This window comes from Dermochelys coriacea, chromosome 1 (assembly GCF_009764565.3).
Source record: "Dermochelys coriacea isolate rDerCor1 chromosome 1, rDerCor1.pri.v4, whole genome shotgun sequence".
NCBI classification, from domain to species: Eukaryota; Metazoa; Chordata; order Testudines; family Dermochelyidae; genus Dermochelys; species Dermochelys coriacea.
Genome location: NC_050068.2, coordinates 200,940,991 through 200,968,469, shown reverse-complemented (window position 1 = coordinate 200,968,469; position 27,479 = coordinate 200,940,991). Strand labels below are relative to the sequence as shown.

General features: G+C 44.9%; 1 protein-coding gene across 2 annotated transcripts; it reads right to left on the bottom strand.

Moving 5' to 3' along the window:
* Nucleotides 1-133: 133 nt before the first annotated feature.
* Nucleotides 134-24,214, bottom strand: LOC119861142 (phospholipase A2-like). 2 transcript variants are annotated; one of them, XM_043511986.1, is made up of 4 exons: nucleotides 23,719-24,214; nucleotides 16,880-17,045; nucleotides 2,943-3,049; nucleotides 134-366 (listed from the first exon to the last, which is right to left on the bottom strand). In XM_043511986.1, the coding sequence occupies exons 1-4, from the start codon at nucleotides 23,951-23,953 to the stop codon at nucleotides 218-220; spliced, it is 657 nt and encodes a 218-aa protein (XP_043367921.1). In that variant the 5' UTR covers nucleotides 23,954-24,214; the 3' UTR covers nucleotides 134-217. The 2 variants fall into 2 exon arrangements, with proteins under 2 accessions (XP_043367921.1, XP_038271700.1); XM_038415772.2 differs by lacking the exon at nucleotides 23,719-24,214 and adding an exon at nucleotides 20,533-20,934.
* Nucleotides 24,215-27,479: the final 3,265 nt, after the last annotated feature.

Here is a 27,479-nt window from a genome sequence, read left to right as displayed (position 1 = left end):
CCTTTGGCCTCTTCAACTATGGAGATGGGGGGCAGGTTTTGATCCTTAATTCCAAAGACCAAGAAGGTGCCTAACCAATCCTCTTCTCCTCTGCATCCCCATGCTGCCAGAAATTTTCTAACACCATTATCAGTCTTGATCAAAGGTGAACAATTTTATTACAGTATCTTAGAAATTAGAAAAATGTCCCTGGAAGATTAGTTTTGCCCTCCAATATCTAACTAAAATTACACATAGGAGTAGTCTGTCCACATAAGAAATCTGGCCAGAGGACGTAGTGTGGATTATAAGAGGCCGTGCCCCAACACTTGGCTGCTTCTTGGTCACATTGGCACACCATTTTTTGGCATCTATCTGTCAGAGTATCTGAAAAAGAAAATGAACAGTTCAAATCAGATCGAGAGCATCAGACAGTAATAATAGCTAGCGGCAAATTGTCAGTGTCTAGAAAACGGTGACAACCTTGTGACACCCACTGAATACATGTTCAACACATCTTCCTAAGTGGTCATGAGGGTTGAGCGCCTCAGTTTTCACCCAAATTCAGTGACCCTTTTTGAAAATTTGCACCTAAATCTTTTTTTAACCAGCCTTTCACTTTGTACTTATTATAAGCATCTGTAATGCTGTTACTCCTCTTCTTCCACCACTTCTCAAAAAGCTGCATATATTAAACTTTGCTTCTGTTCTGAAAGGTGACTCCATTTACAAGAAGGTGTTTTTCTCAGCTCTCAGCCCAGGAAATTCAACATGCATTTGAGAATCAAGGTGAGTTCTTTCCTTCACACAAACACCATAACTGGTCATAAAGGAGCTGAAATTAGACTTTCAGTGGCCCCCTGTACAGTCCCTTTGTTGTTGCTGATTGGAACTTAGTAAGCAATTCCATTGATGGTGCTCAAGGAGGAGTGGAACCCTGCTTCCTCTTCCAGAGCTCTCCTGGCTTTGCAGGGTACAGAATAAAACTCAGTAAAAATTTAGGCCTAGAATCACAAAGGTATGTAGGTGCTGTGACATTCAGTTCACATCACCAAACTTTTAGGCACCTAGAAAATCACAGGAACACATTGCAGTCTCCAAAGCCTGATTTAGGCACCCAGGCTCCCAATACAACGCATGTAGAGAAATAGGTGCCTTAGAATGTGATCCACAAGCTCTCTAAGCCCCTCTCATGCAGATCAGCATCTATCTCTGCTAGCCAATCTCAGCTGTGAACCCTCTTTGGAGGTGGGCACATAAGGCATTTTTTGCAAGAAGTGGGGATGGGGAGCAGCTCCCTCATAACTTTTAGTTCTCTGGTTAGGGCACTCATCTGGGATGTGGGAGACCCTCAGTTTATGTCCCCCTTCCATCTGATGAGGAGAAGAAATTTGAATCTCTCACATGAATGCTCTAACTACTGCACTATTGTGTTGGGGGTGGGTGTTCCCTCAGTCTCTGCTGTTGAAACTTTTCCACTGTAGATAAATACTTAATGAGTACTTGGAGTATGAGGCCTGGAATCTGGGTCTCCCGTATCCTAGGTGAATGCTTAGCCCACCAGGCTACAGAGTCGTTCTCATGCTTGGGCTCTCTCACTCTCGAACTCCAATGACTTTCAGTTATCCAGAGTGCCACACCAACAGGAACGACTGAGGGAGACCCACCTCGGAATTTTCTATTTTCGCCTTGCCTTCCCTTCTCGAGTTCTCTCTGTAGCATGCCCAGCATCTTCAGCTTACTGTGCATAGAGCGTTTGGTTTGGCACTTATTGCCTCGAGAGCGGACTCCTACCTTTGAGCCTGCCTCGCATGGTGCAGTATTTCATACATTTTGAGTGTTTATGGAATGTGATTCTGACATGCAGATGGGCAGAAGACAGAACAAAGCACATTCTGAAGCATGTTTGAATGGAAGCAAATCGTATCTCCATTTTTCGTTCAGCAAACAAAATTGCATGGTAGCAGCAAAAAGGGAAAAAAATAAGTCCCATTGTAAAAGGAGTTTCCATTTCGTTCCTCTGTAAATAGTTGTATTTATGACTCAGCGGCTCACAACAAGTGATTTATTTATCCACAGCCCAAGTATGGCACAATGCAAACAGCTCCACTTTTAATTTCCATTTCCATTGTTCAGATAAACCTCTCCAGCATTTCCTGGCATTAAATCATTCTTCCCTTTTATTGGTATTGAGTCAGCCATAACATCTCCCTGGACCAGTAAGGACTGCTGTGTTCTAGGTTAGGGAAGTTGATTGGAGAAGGCATGCAGTGTTTGCATTGCTAATCTGCATTGGGGGTTATGTGAGGGAGGGCAGCTGCTAGCTGCTGCATTAGAGAAGGGCTAGAGGAGGCTGTCACCGGCCTTGCCTTGGCTTACCACAGAGTTAGCTCAGTTCTATTTAACTCATGTTTGTCGTGTGAGTGTCGTGACCATGAATCAGTGCATCCTCACACAACATTCAAACCTGTGCTTAGTTCACTTATGGCTGTGTCTCACAGCCACGCTATGGCTATTCTTTCACAGCAAAAAATAGGTGTGTTTTTAAATCAAGACAGCTAACCAGAAGTAAAATCAAAGTAGAGACAAGGCACAGGTATTTTTACCTGAATGTAGCTACTACTCTGTCCCCCACATTTGAGGTTGAACGTAACTAGATACATCAAGATAGTCCCTCCATAGCTGAAGAGCTGGAGGGAAGGGATTAAAGGAGTTTGGGAGGAGTTGAAACCATGGAGAGAGAATCATGGTTTTAGAAAATATTTTTAAATGCTCCTGCTCCGTTTTCAGGGCACAAGGAAAACAAATTTAAATAGAAGTGACCTGAATGAGTTTAAAACCCAGTTCAGCATACACAGTGTTAAATCTATGGTATGTGAAGTGCTCGTGCCAGTCTGTGCTCCTAATGTAAAGGGAATGGAATAAATCTAAAACACACAAGAAAAGTGGAGTCATTTCCTTACCGCACACCACAGCATTGTGTTCACAAGTCCATTCATATCTCAGCATCTTGGGGCTGCAGCCTTCCCGCTCTGCCTTGTCATAGCAGCAGTCATGCTTGTGGCAACACCTTTCCGCAACAAAGAGATTGAGTTTTGTCTGTTACTTTCTGTGGGCTTTTCTCAGGGCATTTCCCAGTATGCAGCAGGAGCTATGTGGCCACACAAAACTATTTTTGTCTCTGTTCACAGGGGGATTTCCCTAGGCTGGAGGGGAAATTCTCTGTTGTTCAGACAAGTGTTTGATCATTACAGTGAAAATCAACAATGCTTCAGAGTTTGTTATTAATATTCTACAGATGTTAATGGAGCAAACAGAGGAGTGACACGAGGCTGTGCTCCCCTTTCTCGCGTACACTTACAGCAGGTGCTGATGAACATGTGTCATCAACACTTCTTTCTGTGACTACTTAGTCCAGGCTAAGACTTAGGGAGGACATGGACCTGATTCTCTTTTACTTGAGGGCAGTGGATCTCCCACCTTGGGGAACATCTACAGTGTAAGAAGCTTTCCTAGTCAGTGAAGAGCTGGTGGAATGGCTCTATGCCAGATGCCTTTGCACTCCTGGTTTGGGTGGCATGCTGCAGGAAATCGGAAAGCAGAGTAGAGCCAGAGCACTATATGCACCAAGTATTCTCAGTTCAAGAGCTGTTCTAACTTACGGCAATGGCCAAGCAGGCCATCAGTCAGGACCAGAATACTACCAGGTGAAATGTGACACTTTCCGTGACAGTGCTTGTACTTTAGATCAGGACATTTCAGCAGAGTCTCTATCACAGATTATTGATCTGCTCTACTTCATCCCCTCTCCCCTGCAGGGCAGGGAAGGCAGTCAGGGGTCTGTCCCTATTCCCCTCTTCCCAATAGGTTTTGGGGAGCCAGCTGAGTGAGGAGAGGAGGTGAACAGGGGACGCCCAGCTGGGCATCTCTTCTACCCCATCCGCCACTGTTCCTGTTCCACCCATAGTCAGAAAATGCCTGGAGCCCCAGGATCTCCCCAGCCAGACTCCAGCTCCTCCTACTGCTCCCTCCTCCGATTTCCCTCCTTGGTGAGTCCTGACATCACCAGGCGGCGATGGGGTGGAGCTGGGCCTCCCAAGCCCAAGAGAGGGAGAGGAGGAGAAGGGAAAGGAACTACTTCATTCCTTCCTTCTACTCTACATCCTGATTGTGAGATCAATTGAAATACAGTGATCTCATTGATCAGCAGCAGATCAGAGTGGGTGAGATCATTCTGGGAGTCACAGTGCTGATGACCTCATCTCTCCACTATGTTCTGTCAGAGCCAGTCCTTGCCCCTCAGTGTCAGTTCTCCCAATTCCACCAGGGTGTTCCAGCCACTTTCTGTCACTGATAGAGATGGGCCTGAGCAAAAAGATTTGGATCCCAACCAGGATTTTGACCCCAAAGAAAGGGGGTGCTGGGTTCCAAGGTTTTGGTTCAGGCCCATGTCTAATTGATACAGTGATAACAACAGAGCAAGGTGGTGCGGGCTGTCAGCAAAGCACTTGATCTTCCAGTAGGTAAGTGCAATGAGTCTCAGTACGGTACTTAGAATGGGTTAATGGGGATGGCTGCCCATTCCCAACTGCTCTGTGCTCACTCCCTCTGCCTGTTTGCGTGATAGAGACAGGGCTGAGGTGCTAAATTCAGATCCAGAGTTCAAAGGCCCCAGTGTCTGGATCTCAGGTTTGGGTTTGATCCATTACAGGAGATGGGTTGGGAGGAGGAAGAGCTCTGATATTCCAAGCCAAATCCTGGTTCAGATTCCAACCCTCCCCAGAGCTTGGGGGTCTTTGGATCCAGGAATTTGCTCCAGACCCCCATCAGCCAATACTGGCTGAAATGATGCTTCTTGAGAGAAAATAAGAGACATGATTGGGAACTAAGAGTCTGATCCAAAGCTCACTGAAGTCAACGGAATTGTTTCTGTTGACTCCAGTGCATTTTGGATTGGGTCCTAAGGGTGCTAAATCTATGTAACTTAGGCGAGAAAAGGCCCAGGGTGTGCGGGGATAGGATGTTGCTTGTAAGTGTCTGCCAGGGAACAGTATAAGTGAGAATGGGGATTTCTCACAGCCTTGCATGGTGGCAGAATCAGAAGCAATGTCTTGAAGTTAAGGAGACAAACATTTAGCTGAGACATGGGGGAAATGTACTAATACTGAGAGCAATTGTAATAAACCAGCAAGGATGGCTCCAGACAAGGCCTGTGAAGTCAGGAAGAGGAGCTTGGCAGCCGGGAGAACAGAGCAAAGAAATCCAATGTCAGAAATAATCACTGCAAGAAATATTCACTGAGGGGCTTTTGGTCCATGAGTATTTTCCACGATCGGCCAAGGTCAATAATACCCGTAGGTTTAAACTTCATTCATGAATATCTTCAGTAATGAACAGGACCCCCATGACCTCCAGGGGCCCAGCCCCATCCCTGCATCTGTCTCCTGCCATGTTCTCCAGGGGCACTATTCTACTTGTCCTGGATCCGGCTATTGCTATAGTTTCCAAGTGGCCTGGCTCAGAAAGGGAGAGGGATTCTGCAGCTCATCTCTCTGGTCTCTTTGCCTGTTGTCCAGGCATTCTTCTCCCACAGCCTACACCCCAAGCTCTCCTTATTCCCTGGCTGCAAGGTGGACTCTCTCTGTGTCTCCCCTATCTCCTGCTGCCTAGCTCCCTGGAACAGTGCAGGGAGTAAGCACCATAATCCCACTAACTCCCCTTGTGAGGAAAGCTGGAGAGCAGTGGCCAGCTACAAGGCACAGGCAGAAAATGCAACTTTGGACCCCTGGCTACTGTACAGAGGTGCCACGGGCCCTCTGGAGCAGCACCACTGAACTTGGTGCAATTTAGGCCAAATGTCACTGTGACACCCTGGCACCCCAATATTCACCACTGTCATGTAATTAGGGTATGTTTTGTACAAACTGTGCCTTGTGAGATATCATTCTAAAAGTCTTGATCTGCTAGATATTAATATCTCGTTGTATTGTATGTGCTATCGTCTATGAAGTTTGGCATTGTATGTGTTACTGAAACACGTTGTGAGGTTGAAAACACCCACAAGCAGCCTTTCAGGTACAACAGTATAAAAAGCAAAACAATGTTAATGGCTCATTGAGGAAATGCACACAGGCACAAGGATTACCCCAGGAACTATGTACAATAGAAACCTCTCATAGAGAGCACTACACAGTGGAAACTGTTTGACCCAGGTCATAGCAGAAGAGCTTTCCAGCAAGGGGGAAGAAGATATAAAAGGGGAAATGACATCATGATGATACCTCACTCTCCCTACAACAACACACCTGGAAACACCTGAGGAATAAAGACTGAATTGGGGGAAGTGATGATCCCAGGCTAAAGGGATTACTAACCTATGTATGAAAACCTGGGAAACCCAAGCTGCAAAGCCAAGGCAGCTTGTGCCTTAAGAATCTGCCAGCCTGTTTATCACTTAGAGTGAGAATTTGCCAATTCATATCCTGCCTATCTAGAATGTTAAACTCAGTTTGCGGTTTTGTTTATTTACTAGGTAATCTGCTTTGATCTCTTTGCTATCACTTATAATCACTTAAAATTTATCTTTTGTAGTTAATAAACTTATTTTATGTTTTAATCCAAACTAGTGTGTGTTTGACTAAGGTGTCTGGGGAAAATCTCATCTTGGTTACCACAAGTGCATATGGTCCTCTTCACAGTGAGGGAGAGGTGGACCAGGTGTTAAACCCATATACTGGCCAGATTTGACCAGGACAGGATGGTACTGCTCTGGGGTCCTAGGCTGTTTTTTAGAGAGCCTGCATGTGACTGGAACTGGGTGTGTCCCTACCTGTGTGAATGCTGGTGAAAGTGCAAGCTTGGAGAGCTTTGCACCTTGTCACAGCAGCACAGTGTGAGAAGGAGCCCAGGAAGGCGGGTCAGAGGTACCCCAGTTCCAGGTGGCACCCTGGGGGGAGTACATCACAGTCAAATTCTACAGTCAAGATTGTAGCTGCACAATCACAGGAAACACAGCAGGGCTCCAGTAATAATTAAACTTCTCTCCACAGGTCTCACAATGCGCAACGTCTCCAACCTACAGAGAGGCAGAATGGGAGGGAAGGCAGAGCACTACAGCAAAAGACCTGAGCCCATTAGCAAAGGTCCCAAAGCCTCTCAGAGCAGTTTGAAAAGGCCTCCACAGCTCACAGAGAAGCAGGAAGTCAGAGTGTTTATCTTGTGCTATTTGATCGTGTAAGTTCTTTGTGACAGGGACTTGATTTATCTGGGTTCTCTAAAGTACAATGCATATTTACAGAGCTAGGGACAGTATTTTTACCAGTACTGAAGTTCACAGAACATGGATAACCTGCTTCCCTGACCTGAGGAACTCGCAGAGTAAATAGAACAAACCCACAAACATTTCCCAGAGACAATACACTCTTCCTCCATCCCTCTCCTTCCTCTATCTCTCATGTCCACATCTTAGTTTTCTCCACACAACATTCACACTTGTATCCATGATGGTAAGATAATTAGGGGAATCCAGTTTCATACTTCAGAGCTTCAGCTGATTTTTCTGCTGGGGTAAGGAAGGATTTTCCACCCCAATTCACAACTGGCTGAATGGACTGTCTGGGGTTTTTTTCTCCTTCCCCTGAAGCATCCGATCCTAGTTGCAACTGGAGGCAGCACACAAGCCCAAATGGACTAATGGTCTGAGACAATAACAACAAATCATCTGAGCCCAGATTAGTTGTGTGATCTTTGTTCACAGGCTCATCATTAAACTGTTGGCCAGATTTGGGGTCTGAAGGACTTTTCCTCCAGTTCCGATTGGCACAAACCTTGAAGGTTTTTCACCTTCCTCTGCAGCATTGAGTAGGTTCATCTGCTAGGATCACCTGGACCTATTGCACAAAAACCAGCTTCCTCTCACTACAGGGTCCTCAGGCTCTGGTGGGACCTTGGCCCTGCCTGTTGTCTGGCTGTGACTAAGGATAGTTTAGTCTTCTGAGGACTCCACATTTTGCAGGATAATTGGCTTGGTTTGGGATTTTATGCTGACAATTTGGTGTAATAAAATTTTTTGGGAAAGAGTATAGCGTGAGGTGTTTTTATATTTAGTCATCATTGCCGGGTGACACGGGGACATTGCTACAGTGACTAGAGCTTCAGCCAGAGATGAAATGGCACTGGCCAGACCAATGGCTGCCCCCAGAAGGGGCTGGTGAAGCTAAGGGTACAAAGGAGCAATTGTTTTAATCAATGAGTGGAGCTGGTGCAAGCTGACATCGTCGGGAAATGAGGGACACACAACCCCTAAAGCATCTCCCAAAGGGTGTTGTGAAGGCCTCTGTGTGAATCCCGCCTAGAGGCAGCCGCACTAGCCGAGGGGAATGTGTCCACGAGACCCTGAGTTGCTGGCAGGAAAGAAGAAGGGAGAACACAGGGTCAGACACAGTGATGACCCAGTGAGTCCACAACCCAGCTCAGCTCCAGGTCACCCCAGTAAGGGTAAAACAGGGATAAAGGGGGAAAGGCGCTGGGTGGGCCAGCCAATGGGCTATTTACCATAGAATTGCTCAACTCAGAGAGCAAAGGGGCCAGCCAAGGGTCACTGCAGCAAATTCACAGGGGAAAGCCCTGGGGTTGAAAGATCCATGGAGCAAAGGAGCTGGACCCAGCCAGAATAAATGCTGCCCCTCCCCTAAGGGGATTTCCTGCACCTACAAGTGCAGGGTCAGGTATTACTGAGCTAGGAAGGAGAGGCAGGGCTAAGAGCAGTGAGTTTAAAGGGTGACCTCCCTTCTGCTGTGCTCTTAGGGGATGCTCCATAGGAACAAACCAAGGCAGCCTGTGTCATTATTTAAGGACAGAATAACATTTGTCCTGAATGACCTAGCATGGCCCTAATACCTTGGAACTGCTCAAAGGTAAGCAGATGATACCTTGAAGCCTAGCTGATCCTTCACAAGCCATCCCCTGCGCTACATGAATCCTGAGAGGTGGCACATGAAGAGTTAATGATGTTAATGACCAGTCATGTCACACCCAAATTGGAAAGAAGCAAGTTAATGCACCAAAAGCTGTATCAGAACCTGACATGTCCTTACAATATGCAGTGAGCGTATACAACATCAAAATAAATTATGCATGGTCACTCAGATCTAGCCTTTGCTAATAAGGAAGATTTATTCCCCTCCCCACAACAAGGGGTATGGATTCCCTCCACTTGTTTTGTCAAATGCTGTTCAGAATGTGGAACTAGATCAGGACTCTGAGAAGAACCCAACTGTAAGTGTGATGTTATTGACATAAAATGCAACCGTAAAGATCATTGTGGCAACCAGGGTCCTACGGCTGCACCAGTTCTTATACAGAGGAGGCCATGTGGGGTGTCTATGGGAAGTTGTAGTTTGCTGGTTATAATTCTGCTGTCTTGTATGTGTGTATCATTTTTTTTATTTGAAGTTATGAGTATTGGCTATGTATTTGTTTGATTCTAAGTAGCCTCCATGAAGCATTTGGTCAGCTTCTTGATAAAGGACTATTCTCAGTAAGTGCCAAATCAAGAAACACTTAACTGACAATGGACTTTGGGAGACACCAATCCACATCTGAGTTTTCCTGGGAACACTCAAACTAACATGTAAACAATGGCATCGGCCTGCAAAAAGCTGAATCATTCATGGACATGTGACTTGCCCAGGTGACTTCAAACTCCATCTTGTTGAGAGGATTCCCCTCTATTCGGCATTGGTGAGGCCTCATCTGGATTGTGTCCAGTTTTGGGTCCCACATTACAAGAAGGATGTGGAAAAACTGGAAAGAATCCAGAAGAGGGCAACAAAAATGATTAGGGGACTGAAGCACAAGATTTATGAGGAGAGGCTGAGGGAAGAGGGATTATTTAGTCTGCAGACAAGAAGAATGTGGGGGGGATTTGATAGCTGCTTTCCACTACCTGAAACCAAAGACGATGGATCTAGACTGTTCTCAGTGGTACCAGATGACAGAACAAGGAGTAATGGTCTCAAGTTGCAGTGGGGGAGGTTTAGGTTGGATATTAGGAAAAACTTTTTCACGAGGAGGGTGGTGAAGCACTGGAATGGTTTACCTAGGGAGGTGGTGGAATCTCCATCCTTAGAGGTTTTTAAGGTTAGGCTTGACAAAGCCCTGGCTGGGATGATTTAGTTGGGGATTGGTTCTGCTTTGAGCAGGGGGTTGGACTAGATGATCTCCTGAGGTCCCTTCCAACCCTGATATTCTATGATTTTACACAAAGGGGTTTCCACTCACCAGAGAAAGACTATATACGGCCCTGGAAACCCTTCCATTTTATCTTCAGCTGGCTTAAAAGATAGCCTGTCCACCCCAAAGAGATGCCTGAAGGAAATTTGAACAAAGGACAATAACTACAGAAGTGTGAGTGATTGCTGGATCCAGACTAGGAAGGAGTCTAGTCTGTCAAAGAAGCTTATTGGAACATCCCTGAGGGTGAGATTTACTTGCATTTAGTTTCCTACTCTATTAGGCTTAGACTTGCGTGTTTTATTTTATTTTGCTTGGTAACTTACTTCGTTCTGTCTGTTATTACTTGGAACCGCTTAAATCCTACTTCTTATACTTAATAAAATCACTTTTTGCTTATTAATTAACCAAGAGCAAGTAATTAATCCCTGGAGCAAACAGCTGTGCATATCTCTCTATCAGTGTTCTAGAGGGCAAACAATTTACGAGTTTACCTGTATAAGCTTTACACAGAGTAAAATGGATTTATTTGGGGTTTGGACCCATTGGGAACAGGGTATCTGGGTGCTAGACACAGGAGCACTTCTTAAGCTGTTTTCAGTTAAGTTTGCAGCTTTTGGGGGATGTGGTTCAGACCTGGGTCTGTGTTTATAACAGGCTAGTGTGTCTGGCTCAACAAGACAGGGTACTGAAGTCCCAAGCTTCCAGGGAAATGGGCTCAGAGGTACTCTCAGCACATCAGGTAGCAGTCCTAAGGGGGTTTCTGTGTCCCAACCCGTCACAGTAAGTACTCACCAAGCAACAGTATAGATCCCTATATGACATTTCAAGTGCATCTGTCATTTTTTACTCTGTCATGTAATTACTTTTAGATCCAGACATTTCAGAAGAGAGATTTCACACAAAATGTGTGCAATTATGTATTATTTATCTGCTCAGACAGGTGAGGTATCTGACAGAGGTTCATGTCTCCTTCTTCCCCTTTCCTCATCTATAATTGTTGCCTTCTTCCTTTGTAGTTGACTGGGGAGACATCCAGGGGACAGATATCAGCTTAGAGGGGAGTCCATTAATGCTGGTTTTATCTCTGGGGTGTTTGCATACACCACACAACAAAATAGTAAAAAAAAATATTAGAAGCCATCTCTGTGATGAACCTCTCTATTTCAGTGTGTAACAGGTCAGGATCCTCTTGTCTCACTCACTTCACATTTGGTAGAAATTTTCTACTTCTTCATGCCTTTGTCACTTCTTGGCTAAATTACAGCAATGCAATATACCTGGGCATGAAGACTTCAGCACGTAGGAAATGCCAGCTAATACAGAATGCTCCAGCGTATCTACTCAGCAACATGGGTTACTGCAAGCACATCAGACCTATCCTCTGTTCTGTACACTGGCTTCCCATAGAACATTGAATCAAGTTCAAGTCTTGGTCTTTATCTTCAAGGCCCTCAATGGCCAGGGCCGAGGGCACCTAAAAGATCAATTATTGCTCTGAGATGAAGACCATGATTTATAACTTCACTCCTCTGGCACAATGGAACTTGTATAGTAAGAGTACAGCCTGTGCGGGAGACAGAACTTTCTCAGGGGCCAGTCCAAGACAGTGGAATGAACTCGCCCAACAACTAAGGGCCATCACAAACCTCACCACCTTCTCCTCTAACTGCAAGATGCATTTCTTTGACTCTGCCCTCTCTAACATAAATACAGAGCAACATCTCTCTCCCTCTCTCATTTAAAAAAAAAATCAAAACGCCCCACAGTGCACAATTTTCCCTCTAGCAAGAGGATGCCAAAACAATACATGACAGATGTTAGTCACTTTTTGCATACTGCAGTACTGGAAGGCGCTCAGACACTATAGTAATGAGTGTGGCATAAGAACTTCTAGACTAGACTAGATCTAATCTACCCTTTTTGCTGCTCATATGGCTTCTCTGGTGGATTTCACAATTGCTGTGATCCAGACTCAGAGCAATGGGATGGGAAGTTCAATTCCTGAACAGAATTACAGGATGAGATCCAGTAAGTATTCACAGAAGTTATGCATGTTCTGACCTTATGCCTAGCCATATTCTGAAGACAGAAAAAAATCTCTCTCCCTTTGATTATTTGGTTCTTAAAACCAGTTCTGTATCTACCAAGCAAACAACTGATCGTATTTTAGATAGAGGAAACTGCTTTATGGCCTTGAGTACTAACATGTCATTTGACAAGAGATAGCCCAGAAGACTGGGTTTCTTGAAATGGGGATAGTCCATAAGCATAGACAGCTGGTAAAAATATTTGGAGGGATAAGCAAAACTTAATAACTACTGTGATCTCTGGGGGTGGGATATGTGTGTGTGTCAAGCCCTGCTCTCTGGTGCATATGTAGGTCACTTTCTCTACCCTATCCTGGTGTGGAAGGGAGGACTGGAAGGTGGGGTTGGAGAGCAAGCTCACTCCGCACTCACCCTGCTGTGGCAGCTCCTGTCCTGAGGGTCTGGGTCTGGATCCCCAGGCCCGTCTGTTGGTTCTTTCCACTTGCAGAATTCATAGGCGCTCACCACATCACAGGATGCATGTGTCCCCACACAGGTAGGGCCCCTCCTCTACAATGTCCTATTCCCTTCCTGGCCCTGGGGCCACCAGCTGCAGGCCTTTGCCTGCTGAGCTGGGCAGGCTGAGATAGATTACGGGTGGCGGAGCCCCCTCTAGCCTAGCCACACATCACACCTATGTTCATAAGTAATCAGAAGCAAAGATAACATGTTTGATTTGGATCCCACACCGGGGTAACTCTGGAATAATTTCAGTGAAGTCAATGGAGCTAGACTCGGGTAAATCTTGTGAAAGCAAGAAGAGAATTAGGCCCATTGGGTCAAACTCAGCCTTCGTTTACCTCCTGTGACTATACAGGGGCTGAATTTAGCCCAGAGTGCTTTTCTTCCATCTGCACTCCCAATTTAGTAAAGCAGCAATTTCGTCCCACAGATTTGTCTGCCAGATAAATGCCAGGTTTATTCTGAGCTTGCCTATATGACATCAGCAATGATGACCACAAGATTTGCTACATTCAGAATTCTAGAAACGTAATTTAAAAGCAGCAGCCCAACACCTAAACGACATTAGAATGTGACTGGTCACCTGTTACATTATAAATCTAACCTAACATTCAGACTGAGGTCCTGTTTTCCCATTGGATACTGTAGCTCTTGCTAATAGCTAAGCAAAACAACTTATGCTCCCCACGATACAACACACAGAGAAGGAAGTTTCTATTGGGTTTATAGTAGTGATGATGAGTCATGGGTTAATTATTCCCTACTTTCAGATCACCTTGTTCCTGGTTTTCTTTCTGAAAGTTCAGAGGCCAAGATCAGAGGGAGGGAAGAATTAGCAATCTGGGAGGTGGATGAGAGGTGATGGCCATGTGGGTGGAGGTGAAAGGGCGAGTAGTAATTCAGGAGCAGTGAGGATAGGAGGAACAGCCCATTGGTGGAGGGCCTGACCTGAGTGACAGGAGAGAAGCAGGCAAACGGAGGAGGAGGGGGAGTAAGGAGCCAGAGGACAAGAGAAAAGGAGTAGTAGTGGAGAGCCAGAGAAAAGGAAGGAGCTAGAACAGTAGCACAGAGGGAGTGGAAGGAGCAGAGCACAGGAAAGCTGGAAAGCAAAGAAAGGGCTAATGAGAAGAACCAGCGGGCTGTGGGGAGTGGCTGCTCCTAAACTGGCTTTGTAAAAAATGGAAGGATTGCATCACTCTAGGAGGGCCTTATTCTGCTCTCAGTGACACCAGTCTTACACTGATATAACCCCATTAGCTTCCATGGAGTAACTTACTCCTGATTTATGCCAGTGTAAAGTGAGAGGATATAGGCTCAGAATTTGCAAAATCTCCTCCAGATGCCCCCGAAGTAGTACCTTGGAGAGAAGAGAATAAACACCCAGGCTTCCCCTCAACAACTTCAGCTGGTCACTCACTGTCAAGAAATGCCCTTCCTTCCCACCGGTTATTGCTTAATGGTACCAAATGCAATCAGTCTCAGCCAGCGAGATTACAGGCTGGCTGGGCAACAGGAATGAAAGATTAATACAAACCTCTACTAGTTGGAAACTGCTTATTCATAAAGTATGTGCTAGAAAACCTGCACTTAAGGATATAAGCAGCTCTGACCGGCTAACTCCCTGCCCAGGTCAACCAGAGATGAGAAGAAAAGTGCAATGAGCAAATGTCACTGTGGCAATAGGTTCTGTTTGCAATTTTAGAGGAACAGACACCATCGTCTGTTCTGTTCCTTTTGTTTAATTCACTGAGAATGGAAAATCTCATTCTCTTTGTGTCTTGCAGAAGGCTAGCTGGCTCATTCCCATAGGCCCAGATCCTCAAAGGGGTTTAGGCTCTCCTAACTTCCATGGATTTCAATCAGCATCTCACAGAATCAGGTGACTGTGACTCGAGTCCTCTGCATGCTCATTGAGCTCAAACAGCGATATCTGAAGTTCAGGGAAATTCACAAAATATCCAGCAGAGTGTGATAGGGAAAGGAATGAGATGAGCACTATTTGTTCATTTCACTGCAAGAACAAAGAGCATGGAAGGAGATGGGGGAAAATGTAATGATTAGAATACCACAACAAAGCCAGTGTTTGAAACCAACATTTTTAAACGAGTTGCCCAGAAATATGCCTTTTTGTAGAATAAAAAAAGTCTATATATAGACCTACTTTAATATTGAACTATCTAGACAGAGAAGACTGATTTAAGGAAAATAAAATCATACCTTTTATAATGGTGTCAGTAGCAAAGCAGAAATGTTTAAACGATGAGTCATTTTAAACATTTACTGCTCGAGGAAGTTGGCTTTACCACAGTACTCGTATTTACAATGGAAAATACTGCAAAAACCATGTTCATCGTCACTTACAGAGCATGACGTGTTGATTTTTGTAATGGTGTCATCAGAGAGAGGACCCCAGAAGATTCCTCCAACAAATATGAGAAGGAAAATGTTTAGGGCCAGATCCAGTGGAGCTATGGAGCTGGTTTATACCACCTGAGGATCAGACCCAGAATTTCTGGCTGCCTAAAAAATAATTTTCTGTAACCAAGTAAAGCAGTCAAGGGGCATTAATATCTGTAGTTAAAGGGTTAAGCTTAAATTTGCAAAAGTGGCCACTAATTTTGGGTGCCTCCACTTGTTGGGTCCCTGATTTTAGCCACTTAGGGTGAAATGCTGGCCCCACTGAAGTCAATGTCAAAACTCCCATTGATTTCCATGTGGCCAAGCTTTATAGAAAAATTGCAAGTGTCTGCAACTGTTGGATATGTTGGTAAAGCACAGTGAAGTATTTATTAAATGGGCAGATATTACCTGCCTTCTTTCCTGAAGAAAGGAAAAGGTAAGTGTAAGAGCCACACTGCTTATTGATTTTAGATAAGCAGATGGAATTGTGTGGCTAACTTGAAGGTGTAGAGATAACTTTTGCCACCAATGCAGTCTTTCTATAGCAAAAGGATCAGAGCTCACAGTCACTCAGGCAAAATAATTAAATATTCACCAGTCAGATTATGTAAGAGAAGTAAAAGTATTGCAGTGGAACAGGAGCATTGCCTCCTGCTTTGAAAATAAATAGCTCAACATCAGAATGGTCCCTTCTGACCTTAGTATCTATGAATCTTCTCAACAAATACAAAAGCCAGAGAAGGGAGAGACTATTACTCCATTACAATATACTGTTCTGCCAACATCATCTGTTGGTTTAATGTAGCAAACAGACGTGGGGTGAAGGCAAGGAGCTTGAGTCGCTCCTGCACCAATATGGGATTCTCCTATAGGAGAGGAAAAGCAGTGTTTCCACTACTGCCCTTTCCTGTGTTGCCAAGCATCCACTCACCTTGGGTGTGACCCCTTTTCAGTCAGCGCCACCCACTATACTGGTTACCCCCAATAAGTGAAGTTGCAGCAGTTTTGGGTGGCCACAACCTGGACCCCTAGTGGAGTCCTTGTCTCCAGGGAACTTTGCCACCGTTCACCAGAGGTTAAAAGTCCTCATGACTATGCTGGGCAATGCCACTATCAATGTCCATGTGACATACACTTACAGTGGTGTCTGTACACCATTTTACATTTAATTTACATTTTAAATTAAGCTCCTGGTCTCAAACCTAATTTTCTTTTGGTTTGCACTTGGCAAAGGGGTGAATGGGGTTTTATAGGGTTGCCAACTTTCTAATTGCACAAAATCGAACACCCTTGCCCGCCCCTTCCCCCTCTTCCTCAAGGCCCCACCCCTTCTCCGAGGCACCATCCCTGCTTACTCCATTCCGCTTCCCTCTGTCGCTCGCTCTCTCCCACCCTCCCTCACTCGCTCATTTTCACTGGGCTGGGGCAAGGGGTTGGTGTGTGGGAGGGGGTGAGGGCATTGGCTGGGGATGAGGGGTTTGGGGTGCAGGAAGGGGCTAAGGAGCCAGGTAGGGAGCCTGCCAGCCCCGCTGTGCTGCCAACCAGACTTTTAACGGGCCAGATAGCAGTGCTGATTGGAGCTGTGAGGGTCCCTTTTTGAGCAGGTGTTTCAGTTGAAAACTGGACATCTGGCAACCCTATATATCGATGTAACTGAGGAAAGAATTTAGTGGAGAGACCAGAACTGTACATGGGCATATAAGTGATGTTCTTACCAGTCTACTTTATCTTTAGGCCAACCTCGTCCTCCCAGACCACAGTAGCATCCGTAACCTAGATATGCCAAAGCATTGCGTCCTGTGCCACAGGATATGGCTCCTGCTAATTCAATGAGTCCTCTTGTATGCAAAGAATGGGTTTTCCCCAGTGCACCTTTCCAAACTGCAAAGAGAGAATGTTGTTTCACACAGGGTTTGCACAACACCTTTAAGGATTTTCACTGCTGATTTCTTTCAAATTCCCACTGCAGATTTTAGGCCTTATTGTGCGTTTGGGCCCAGTGCACAAACACATTGCCACTTTCCTTATGATTCCTTATTATCGTTGTATCAGAGTAATATCTACAAGCCACACAGACCGTAAAGTTACACCTTTATCAGCAATGGAAGGCCTGCGTCATTTAACAGTCACTGAGTACATACAATAACATTCCATTGCCTATTTTGAATAGGTGGCAGCTTTATTAAGGTAATATTAAAGGTTATATCCACCTTCCATTATAAAGCCTTATTTTGGGGCCACCCCATTAATTTTGGCCTTAAAAATTTCAGATTTATTCTAAAGGCAAAGGAGAATGTGCCTGCATAGTTTGAAGCAACTTCCTTAAACCATTTTTCAGTTGCAGGCCTTTGTTCTTGTGTCCACATTGGTACTGAGAGGAATTATTTAAACTCAGTACCAATGTGGACACAAGAACAAATGGGTATAAACTGGCCACCAGGAAGTTTAGATTTGAAATTAGACGAAGGTTTCTAACCATCAGAGGAGTGAAGTTTTGGAATAGACTTACAAAGGAAGCAGTGGGGGCAAAAGATCTATCTGGCTTTAAGATTAAAACTCGATAAGTTTATGGAGGAGATGGTATGATGGGATAATGTGATTTTGGTAATTAATTGATCTTTAAATATTCAGGGTAAATAGGCCTAATCCCCTGAGATGGGCTATTAGATGGGTGGGATCTGAGTTACCCAGGAAAGAATTTTTCTGTAGTATCTGGTAGTGAATCTTGCCCATATGCTCAGGGTTTAGCTGATCGCCATATTTGGGGTCGGGAAGGAATTTTCCTCCAGGGCAGATTGGAAGAGGCCCTGGAGGTTTTTTGCCTTCCTCTGTAGAATGGGGCATGGGTCACTTGCTGGAGGATTCTCTGCTCCTTGAAGTCTTTAAACCACTATTTGAGGACTTCAATAGCTCAGACATAGGTGAGGTTTTTCGTAGGAGTGGGTGGGTGAGATTCTGTGGCCTGCGCTGGGCAGGAAGTCAGACTAGATGATCAGAATGGTCCCTTCTGACCTTAGTATCTATGAATATGATACCCTGATGTGAAACACTTATTTCTATCTTGTATCCCTCCTATTCAAAGTTGTGTTTCTCATAGACTGCTGTGGGAGCGGAGAGAACTCACCTCTGAAAATCAAGCCTCTTATTTAGATGATTAAATATGGATTTTGGTGCCTAACATGATGATAACAATAGCAGCAATTAGTACTATTTTCACGTATTGTGATGCATCAGTGCACCTATCCATTGGTGTGAGTGCATCATACGAACAGTTAGCCATACTTTCCATCCAGCTCCTCTGTTCTTCAGTTTTCACCTCTCTCTCCCCATCCATTCATAACCACTCAGCCCACTCCTAAGGTAAAAGCTAAAATAAATTGATGGACTTTTTCAGCATTCTTGACTCAAGAGTGGGATCATATTGCAGAACGAAGAACCCCAGGCTGAAGTTGCCTGGCCATTTGTTCCCTGCTGTTTGAATACACTTGACATCTTCAAAGTGCTGTGCAAACATTGACTAATCCCCTAAACCATCCATGTGAGGTAGGGACTAGATGCTATTATTAAGACCATTGCTTTCCTTTTAAAACCTGTAGTTCTAATCCCTCTTCCCTGCGTGTATCATATGCCATAGTTTTCTCTAAGGGCTTGATTCAAAAGCCCATTGAAGTCAATGGGAATCTTTCCCCAGTCATGAAAAGTCAGAGATTCATTTCTTCAGAGGAAAAAACGACCTCAAAGTAACAGAATTTTAAGCATTAAAATGATCAAGAACCCTGTGAAAAAAGTGCAACAGCAGCATAAGCACAAACAAGGAAAACAACACACAATCTTTTCCAGCATTTTAGGTGAAATGTAGCAGCCTTTTTCGGAGGAATTCCATGCACTGATGTCACAGTGTTTTACATAGGCTTCTCATGCCATTCCCTCAGGGATTAAATACACATTCCTGGAAAAGTAACAACTTCCCTTTACTAAACACTACCCTGAGTATTAAATTTTTTTTTAACTGGTAAAAGCAAACAACAGCTCCGTTATTAGAAACCATAGAGAAGACCCTATTTTCCTGCTATAAGTGCCAAGTGAATGGGGATAAAAGACAGATTCTTCTCTCAGTTACCTTGGAGTATATCCAGAGTAATTCTACTGGAATTAGCAACTCCCTCTGTCTTTGCACCCAGATAACCTATATCCAGATCATATCCAGCATGTATCGGAGGGAGGCTGTTTCTTTCTCAGAAATATGCATCCAATCCCAGAGGAACATCCCTGAGAAACTATTAACCGTAGCAACATCACAGTTATTCCTGGGGGACAAAAAGAACCCCAGTGAACTGAGCCTGAATGAGCTGCTTTAGAATCTACGCTCCCCCTGAGTTGAAAACAAAGCGGGGGCCAGGGTAGTATCTGATGTTACTTTTTTTTTTTTTAACTGATTAGATTTCAATTTGACATTAGTATCCCTTTAAGGTTCCAAAGTCAGCTCTAACTTGCTTGCCTTGCAAGTGCACTATACATTCAGTTGAACAGTTAGCAACCTAAATAGTAATTGAAATAACTCTATGTGTCAATGAGTCAACACTGCTGTAAGATCCTTGGAAAAGTAGGAGAAACCCCACAGCAATCTGAATTTAGCCAAATGACACATCTGGAGTACTACTAACTGTTCACTTTCATCTATCTTGTATATGAAATCAGGCTGAGTTAAGATGGATCTGACAGCTTAAACTTTCCTGTTATTTCCAGTGTTTAAATTGTCAGCCTTTATGCTGCCTTAATACAGGATTCTGTACTTAATCGAATTGTACTGCACTAATGATCACAAGCCTTAGTGCTACCTCAGTGTTTAGGTGCTATAGAATACAACTGTGTTTTTATAAAAGGATTTGCTTTTTCAATTCCTTTTTTTTTTCCTTGAACATTAGATCAATTGGAAACAATTTGCTCAAGAGTCACTGGTATAAAGAAAAGGGGTGAAACTGAAAACAATATTTCAGAGAAGAAAAGTCAACACGTGAGGTTTTTCAGAATAAAACTGGAAACTGTCTAAATTAGAAGAGAAAATAAAACATGTTCCTACAGTTACAGTCTTACAGAATTACCATGGAAATGAATCAGCCCAGGCACAAAATATATTCAGACTTCCTTTACCTTGATAATGAGAAAATGAATGATAGTTATCTCACCAGTCCAAATGCCAATGATTTGCTTTGAGCAAGTAGAACTAGGCAAGGCTAATACAGTACATGGGCCGCCAAAGTGAAGGGGGAAGCTGCCCTACACACATAGTGGGAGAAGCAGGAGGGTGGCAGATCTATAGGTGCTCCCAGGGGTCCAGCAACTGCAACTGTACAGAATTTGTACTCACCTGCCTGAAGCACCAGCAGCACCAGCAGCCCCATTGGGAAGTTAGAGGGTTGTAAGTGCTTAGTATGCCTCTCTCTTTCTAACAGTCTCTTGTACACTCAGCCTGAGCGGCTCTCAGCTGGTATACCAGGTGAACTAAGGCATGGGTGTGTATAACACTCTTCCTAGGTTGCTGCTCCCATATCTGCTCCAAAGTTTTATGTATACATATACATACACACACAAAAGTAAGACACTCTCCTCTGAAATCCCAAGTGCCCTGTGCGCTGAGCCTGCTGCCAGCAGGGCTCTGTGCTTCTATTTGCATATCATTCCTGTAGGGAGGGGCTGCTGGAAGGGAATTAGACTGGCACAGTCTCTTACAGACAAGTCTCTAAGCTTGTGCTCCTTCTCTAAGCTGTTTGCCTACAGACCCCAGTTAACCTCCTAGCTGCTTCACAGGGGAAGTCGGAGTCCTGGCTACTGTGTCCTGGACTTTCAGATTTTGATAGCTGTGGTGTAGCACAGTGTGTGTGGGGAGGGGCTTTTCCTTGCAGACAATTCCTTTTTGTTTAACACCGACCATTTTTTCATGTAAAAAAATTATAAAACTATAAAATCCAACTGAAATATCATTAAAGGCAAGTGTCTAAATATAAACAAACTGAGTTTATTCTGGACCATGCCGCAGCAAAATATATACCCAGCTCATTTGTTCTAAACTGATCTAACTAGCTAGCTCATTTCTTCAGTGCTATCCACATTCACCCTTCATCCACAAGAACAAGCCATAGCTTCTCAGGAAGAAAGTCCTTCCATATAGTCTGCGCCTACTGTCTTGGGAAAGATGAGCTGAGCTTGGGTGAGATGAGTCGAGCTGGGAAATGAAGCCATGACGATGTTTCAAAGTCCTTTCTTAATAACCCCAAAAAGCAGGGCATAAGATGGGGCATAATTCACTCCATTATTTTGTCCACCAATTAAGCTTCATATCCACATCTTCTTCTTGACCAAGATCTTAACCCAGTCCTTGAGTTATATCACTAGGCCTTTTTATTTGGACTAGTTCACTCTCTCTGTCTGGTTTGCCTGCATCTGTTTATAGTATTCTTGACTGAAGATATCTTGACCTACTTTTCATGGTTAATTCTCACGTGGGCAAAAAGTTAGAGGCCCAATTGTCACAACATGGGCAAGCAGATATCATGCATCCATAGCCTTGGGGGACTTCAGTATCCTCAGGGAGGGCATTTCCAGCATGCTGGCTCAGGATCTCTTGTCCACTTGATAACCATGAGGATTATCCCAAGTGGGTCTCACACAGCTAGATGCACCCTGGACCTAACCATTGCCTTTTCCAAGGACACTAGGGATATAATAAACATCTCCCTGTTGTAGTCTGATCATCACCTACTTTTCAGGTGGTGGTCCAGACAGTGAAGTGCAGGCACTACAATTGTGGCTGGCCTGTGTGGAGTGCAAACATTTGCGGGGCAGGGAGTATCAGAAGGCTCCTTGCACGCTCCTGCATGGGTCAACTAGAATCATCCTTAGTTTCATAATGCAGGCAGATTTCAGCAGCACCCTAAGAAAAGTTTCTTACGTAAACCAGTACCACCCTGTTTGATTGTTTCAGAATATTTGCTTGCTTCCTGTAGTCAAAGCAAAGGTCACTGAGCCATCAGAGTGCTGCCTTAAACTGAGAACAGGTTGCTTTGAAGTGTAAATATTTTTTGCAGCGTAGGTCTGTGTGGAATTGTAAGTAACAGGCTTTTTTATTGATGTGGGGCAATCAGCACAGAGAGTTGGTTAAAATGGATTTTATTAATGGCAGCTGAAATTCTACACTCTTGGGAGATTGTGTGTGTGTAATCACGATGCTGTAAATACACTCTTGCTCTCTGAAACAATGGCTCATGATCAGGGATGCAACCCCATGCTATAGATATCCCTAGCCTCTCACTGTCAGAAGCTGGGACTGGACTACAGGTGATGGATCATTTCATGATTGCCCTGTTCTGTTCATTCCCTCTGAATCATCTGGTATTGGCCACTGTCAGAAGACAGGATACTGGGCTAGATGGACCTTTGGTGTGACCCAGCTTGGCTGTTCTTATGTAAAGCAGTAACCACTGGGGAACATCATTCCAAAGCAGTAATCAGTGGGGCACATGTCCCTTATGCAGAACCAAAAATTGGCTGAATGGTCCTTTTCTGTAGTTTAAGCTCCATCTGTCCTCAAATGCAGTCTGTCTGTCAGCAGAACCATAACTTCTTTCCCAGCAATTCCATCTTAAAATTCTAAAAAAATATTTTTTTACCCTACTTTTAGCAGTTGCTAGTCAATGTTTAACCCTACAAATCCAACCAAGCTGGTTGTGTGGATTAGAGCTGCTGTGGTTTCTGGTAGCACTGAGCCACTGCAGTTTGGTTTGGATCCCTAAAACACTGGGTGCTGACAAGAAATTGGGCTCTAAGCAATGTGTAGTAAGTCTGAAGAAGATATCACTGAATCAATATAAGGTAGCCTTATGTGGACACACGTGTAAACCTTGCGTTGATTTAAAGTGAGTAGCTTGGATGCACTCAATCAGTAGTGCTACTGAATGTGCAATGCACCCAAATGACGCACCATTGATTAAGTACTCTAATGTAAATGAGGCCTATGTGATGTGTGCCCTTAAACCACAAAGACTAAAATGGGGCTGAACGCATTGTCCTAATCTATCCTGACCATGCTTAACATGGGTTCAGCTGCACCAGTCACTAACACACTTTGTCAATGACAAGCGTCCTCGGAATTGTGGATGAGCCGAGATGGTCTCCGCTGAGTCCTTGGGAAATGTTGCTGTCTGCAGCACAGAGCAACCACATTTGGTTTTAAATATCTGAAATATTTTATTCTGTCATTTAATAAATTTTATGTTTTAACTAATATTTTAGAATGCAACAGATTTTACTATTCTTTCCCCCCCCCCATCTTTGATGATATTTTTCTCTAGATGAGTGAATTCCTGGCTAGCAACTTGTTTAATGCTCTACCATATGATGATGATGTTCCCTTGAAGAAATAATATTTTCTTCCTCCTACTAATGATGTTTTCTCCAAGATCTTGTAATGGGGTAGGCACTTGCCTCTCATGAGCAGCCCCCAGTTGGCCAATGATGTGTCTACAATCTCTCTGCTTTGAAATGGGGTGGTACCCACCTCTCATGAGCACACCTCTGGCAGATAGTTTCTTCAACGGGTCTTCAGTGACACAGTCCTCTGGCCAACTCACACACACCGTCTGTAGATGGAACAAACAAAATCCCTTCTTGGGTATACGGTCTTTTCTTTCCCACAGCCCGGCATGGGGCTGTACTGCCAAGAATTCGTCCCTGGAGACACTGCCTTCTATAACAGTCCCACAGGGGCCCATCATGGCACCCTCAGTTGGCATGTTCCTTTTGGCAGCCCTCCCTGGGCTCAGTCTTTAACCAGATCAGCAGGGCCCATTATAGGACCTTTGTTTGGTCTGACTAGGCTCTGGGTTCAGTCCTTGCTTGATCTCCATAGCCAGCCAGGAGCTCCTTCTTAGCTCCCCCAGTCTTCGACAGCCTTCCTGGATTTAGTCTTGTCCACACTGAGCTGTTCATGGTCCTGCTTCTCTTTCCCCCCCCACCCGCCACAAACCTGGTATTCTCTCTTTCAGCTCCAGGCAGCAACTGACTGCTCTGTTCCCGTTGCTCCTTTTTATATGGCCCTCCTGGCCCCTAACTGGCCACTCCAGCAGCCCCTCTGATTGGCTGCATCCCCAGCAGCCACTCTGAGCTTCCTAGAGGACTTCTCCTCTGCTCTTTTTTGGGGTGGGGTGAAGCAGGGCCACAAAGCCTCCAGCAGGGGTCCTCCGGATGTACTCCACCCCATCAGAGATCTGCTTCTGTGTTCGCTGTAAACTGCATGGTTGGGCGGCCACCCAGGAGAGATTCAAGTGCTGGGCAGCTGATTAGCAGACCGCACACATCTAGCAGTGTGTGTTCAGGTGCCCCTCCCCAGGCTGCTTTGTAGCCACGTTGCTCCTGCAGCTACTCCCGGGACCCTCCTGCTGGCTGTGCAGAGCCCATTGCTGATGTGGGAGTAGGCTGATGTCAGGGTGTCCCCCACTCCCTGCCCCTGTACCCCATCTCCACAGAGCAGGGCAGAGGGGGCAGCCTGGCTCACAACTTGGAGCTGCTGCCGTCTGAGGTTTGAAGACTCCAGCTTCCGGGCAGTGAGTGCCTTTCTTAAAAAGACAGGGCACTGTCTCTGAGACTTCCCCAGCAGCCAGCTCACACAGTCTCTCTCTCTCTCTCTCTCTCTCTCTCTCTCTCTCTCTCACACACACACACACACACACACACACACACACACTCTCTCTCTCTCTCTCTCTCTCTCTCTCTCTCTCTCTCTCTGTCTCTCCCCCTGCCCCCTGCCCACGTACTCTATCTCCACAGAGTGAGGGCAGGGGAGACAGGGCTCAGGACAGAACAGGAGAGCTTTCAGTGAGTGTCTTAAAGAAACTTCCCCAGCAGCCAGCACACAGTGTCTCTCTCTCTCTCTCTCTCTCACACACACACACTCTCTCTCTGTTTCTTTCACTCTCACCTCCCAACACATACTTGTATTATTGTTGTTGTTACTTCTTAGTACTTCCTGCAATACACATATATTTGTAATTTTTTTCCTTCAAAGTGTGTTATTTTAGAGTTTTGATTGGTCTATGCATTTCATAATTTTTATTTCTCTTACACTTAAATTTAATTCTTTGAGTAGTGAGTTCTAAAATGCCTAATCTGTCCTGGTTGTAGTAATTATCCCTATGGTCACAGGCGCCAATTTTTGAAAGTGCTGGGGGGTGCTCGACCGCCCCGCTCCACCCCAGGGCCATCCCCCCTCTACTCCTTCCCCCAGGGCCCCACCCCACCTCTTCCCGCCCAGTTCCGCCCCCTCCCCCAAGCACACCACATCCTTGCTCCTTCCCCTCTCCCCCCCGCCCCAGCCTCCTGAACACCGCAGAACAGCTGTTCACGGCAGACGGGAGGTGCTGATCCATGGGGCCCATCAGCGGGCGCTAGGGTTGGATGGGTAGGAGCTGATTGGGGGGCTGCCAGGAGGGCTCCCTCTGGGTGCTCCAGCCCCAGAGCACCCACGGAGTCAGTGCTTATGCCTATGGTAGCTTTTAAAAAATATATATTATATCTAGGTTTATTGTTTCTACTGGTGGCACACATCTGCAAATACCTCGGTGCACATAACAAAATTTATTCTGAACATGGATAGAAAAAATTACAGGGAACATTGATCTGCTTTGCCAGATCCTTCCTGAAGGCTGGAGAGGAAATATCCTCACTGCTATTATAGTCTGTATAAAGAAAAGGAATACTTGTGGCACCTTAAAGAGTAACAAATTTATTTGAGCATAAGCTTTCGTGAGCTACAGCTCACTTCATTGGATGCATTTGGTGGAAAATACAGTGGGGAGATTTATATACACACACTTCATCGGATGCATTTGGTGGAAAATACAGTGGGGAGATTTATATACACACACATTCTCTCTGTGTGTATATAAATCTCCCCACTGTATTTTCCACCAAATGCATCCGATGAAGTGAGCTGTAGCTCACGAAAGCTTATGCTCAGATAAATTTGTTAGTCTCTAAGGTGCCACAAATCCTCCTTTTCTTTTTGCGGATACAGACTAACACGGCTGCTAGTCTGAAATATAGTCTGTATATTCACCCCAGCTAAGGGATAGGCTATGGGATTGCATGATGTCTAGGGATTCGAGTATCTTATGGCTAGATTGTGCCCCTCAGGACTTCCCTTTCCCATTATTCCTATTCCCACAGGTGCAGTTGCAGATTCCTTTTATCCTTAGTGGTGTGCAGTGGTGCTAATACCAAAGTTATTTTATTATAACAGTTGCCTCTAGCAGCTTTTTGACTGTGGAGCTCAAAGTTCTTTTCAAAGGAGGGTAAATATCTCCACTTCACACATGAGGAAAGAGATGCTGAGAGAGGACATGACTTGCCCAAGCTCCAACACGAGGTGAGTGGCAAAGCTGGGAATAAAACCAAGTTCTCCTGACTACCATCCCAGTGCCCTAGCCCCTGGACTGTTACTATTATCAAATGCTAGAAATGTAGGCCTTGAGAAGTCATAAAATCCAGCCCTCTGGTCTGAGACAGGACCAAGTAAACCTAGACCACCACTGACAGGTGTTTGTGGAACCTGTTCTTAAAAACCTCCAATGGCAAGAATTCCACAACAGGAGTTGAATCAGGCCCTTAGAGAGGGGTTTTTTTTCCCTAAGGATGTGTTCAATCTCCCATAACTTTCCCCTGCCTTTGCTGCAATTATAGGGTTTCCCTGATGGTGCTATATGTCCCTGGGATTTAGCCACCTACGCCCCCCACTCCTCCTATTTTATGTATTAGGGTTTCCTTTTCAGGTGGGTTCTCTGGTATCTACTAATGTGGGAGCTCTGGCTAAAACTTTTCCCACATTCCAAACAGGTATAGGGCTTTTCTCCCCTGTGGATCTTCTGATGTTTAATAAGGTCTGAGCTCTGACTAAAGCTCTTCCCACATTCTGGACATTTGTACGGTTTCTCTCCTGTGTGGCTTCTCTGATGCCTAATGTGGGTTGAGCTGTTCCTGAAGCTTTTTCACAATCATGACACTTGTAGGCTTTCTAGCCCATGTGAGCCCTCTGATTCTGAACAAGGAATGAGCTCTGGCTGAAGCTTTTCCCACAGTTAGGACACAGGTAGGGTTTCTCTCCTGTGTGGATTCCTCAATACCTGATGAGCTTGGAGCTCACGCTGAAGCTTTTCCCACACTCCACACATGTGTAGGGTATATCTATCTGGGCAGTCAGTTGCAGCAGGATGCTCTATAACCAAAGAAGTCACACATCAGATCAGTCTTGCATCAATGACATTT

Coding starts and splice junctions, on each gene's coding strand:
- LOC119861142 (XM_043511986.1), bottom strand. CDS start 23,953: ATGCCAACTGAGGGTGCCATGATGGGCCCCTGTGGGACTGTTATAGAA. Junction 17,046..23,718: donor CAGAGGTGTGCTCATGAGAG/GTGGGTACCACC, acceptor CTCTCTTTGCAG/TTTGGAAAGGTGCACTGGGG. Junction 3,050..16,879: donor CCTAAAGATAAAGTAGACTG/GTAAGAACATCA, acceptor TGTTGCGGAAAG/GTGTTGCCACAAGCATGACT.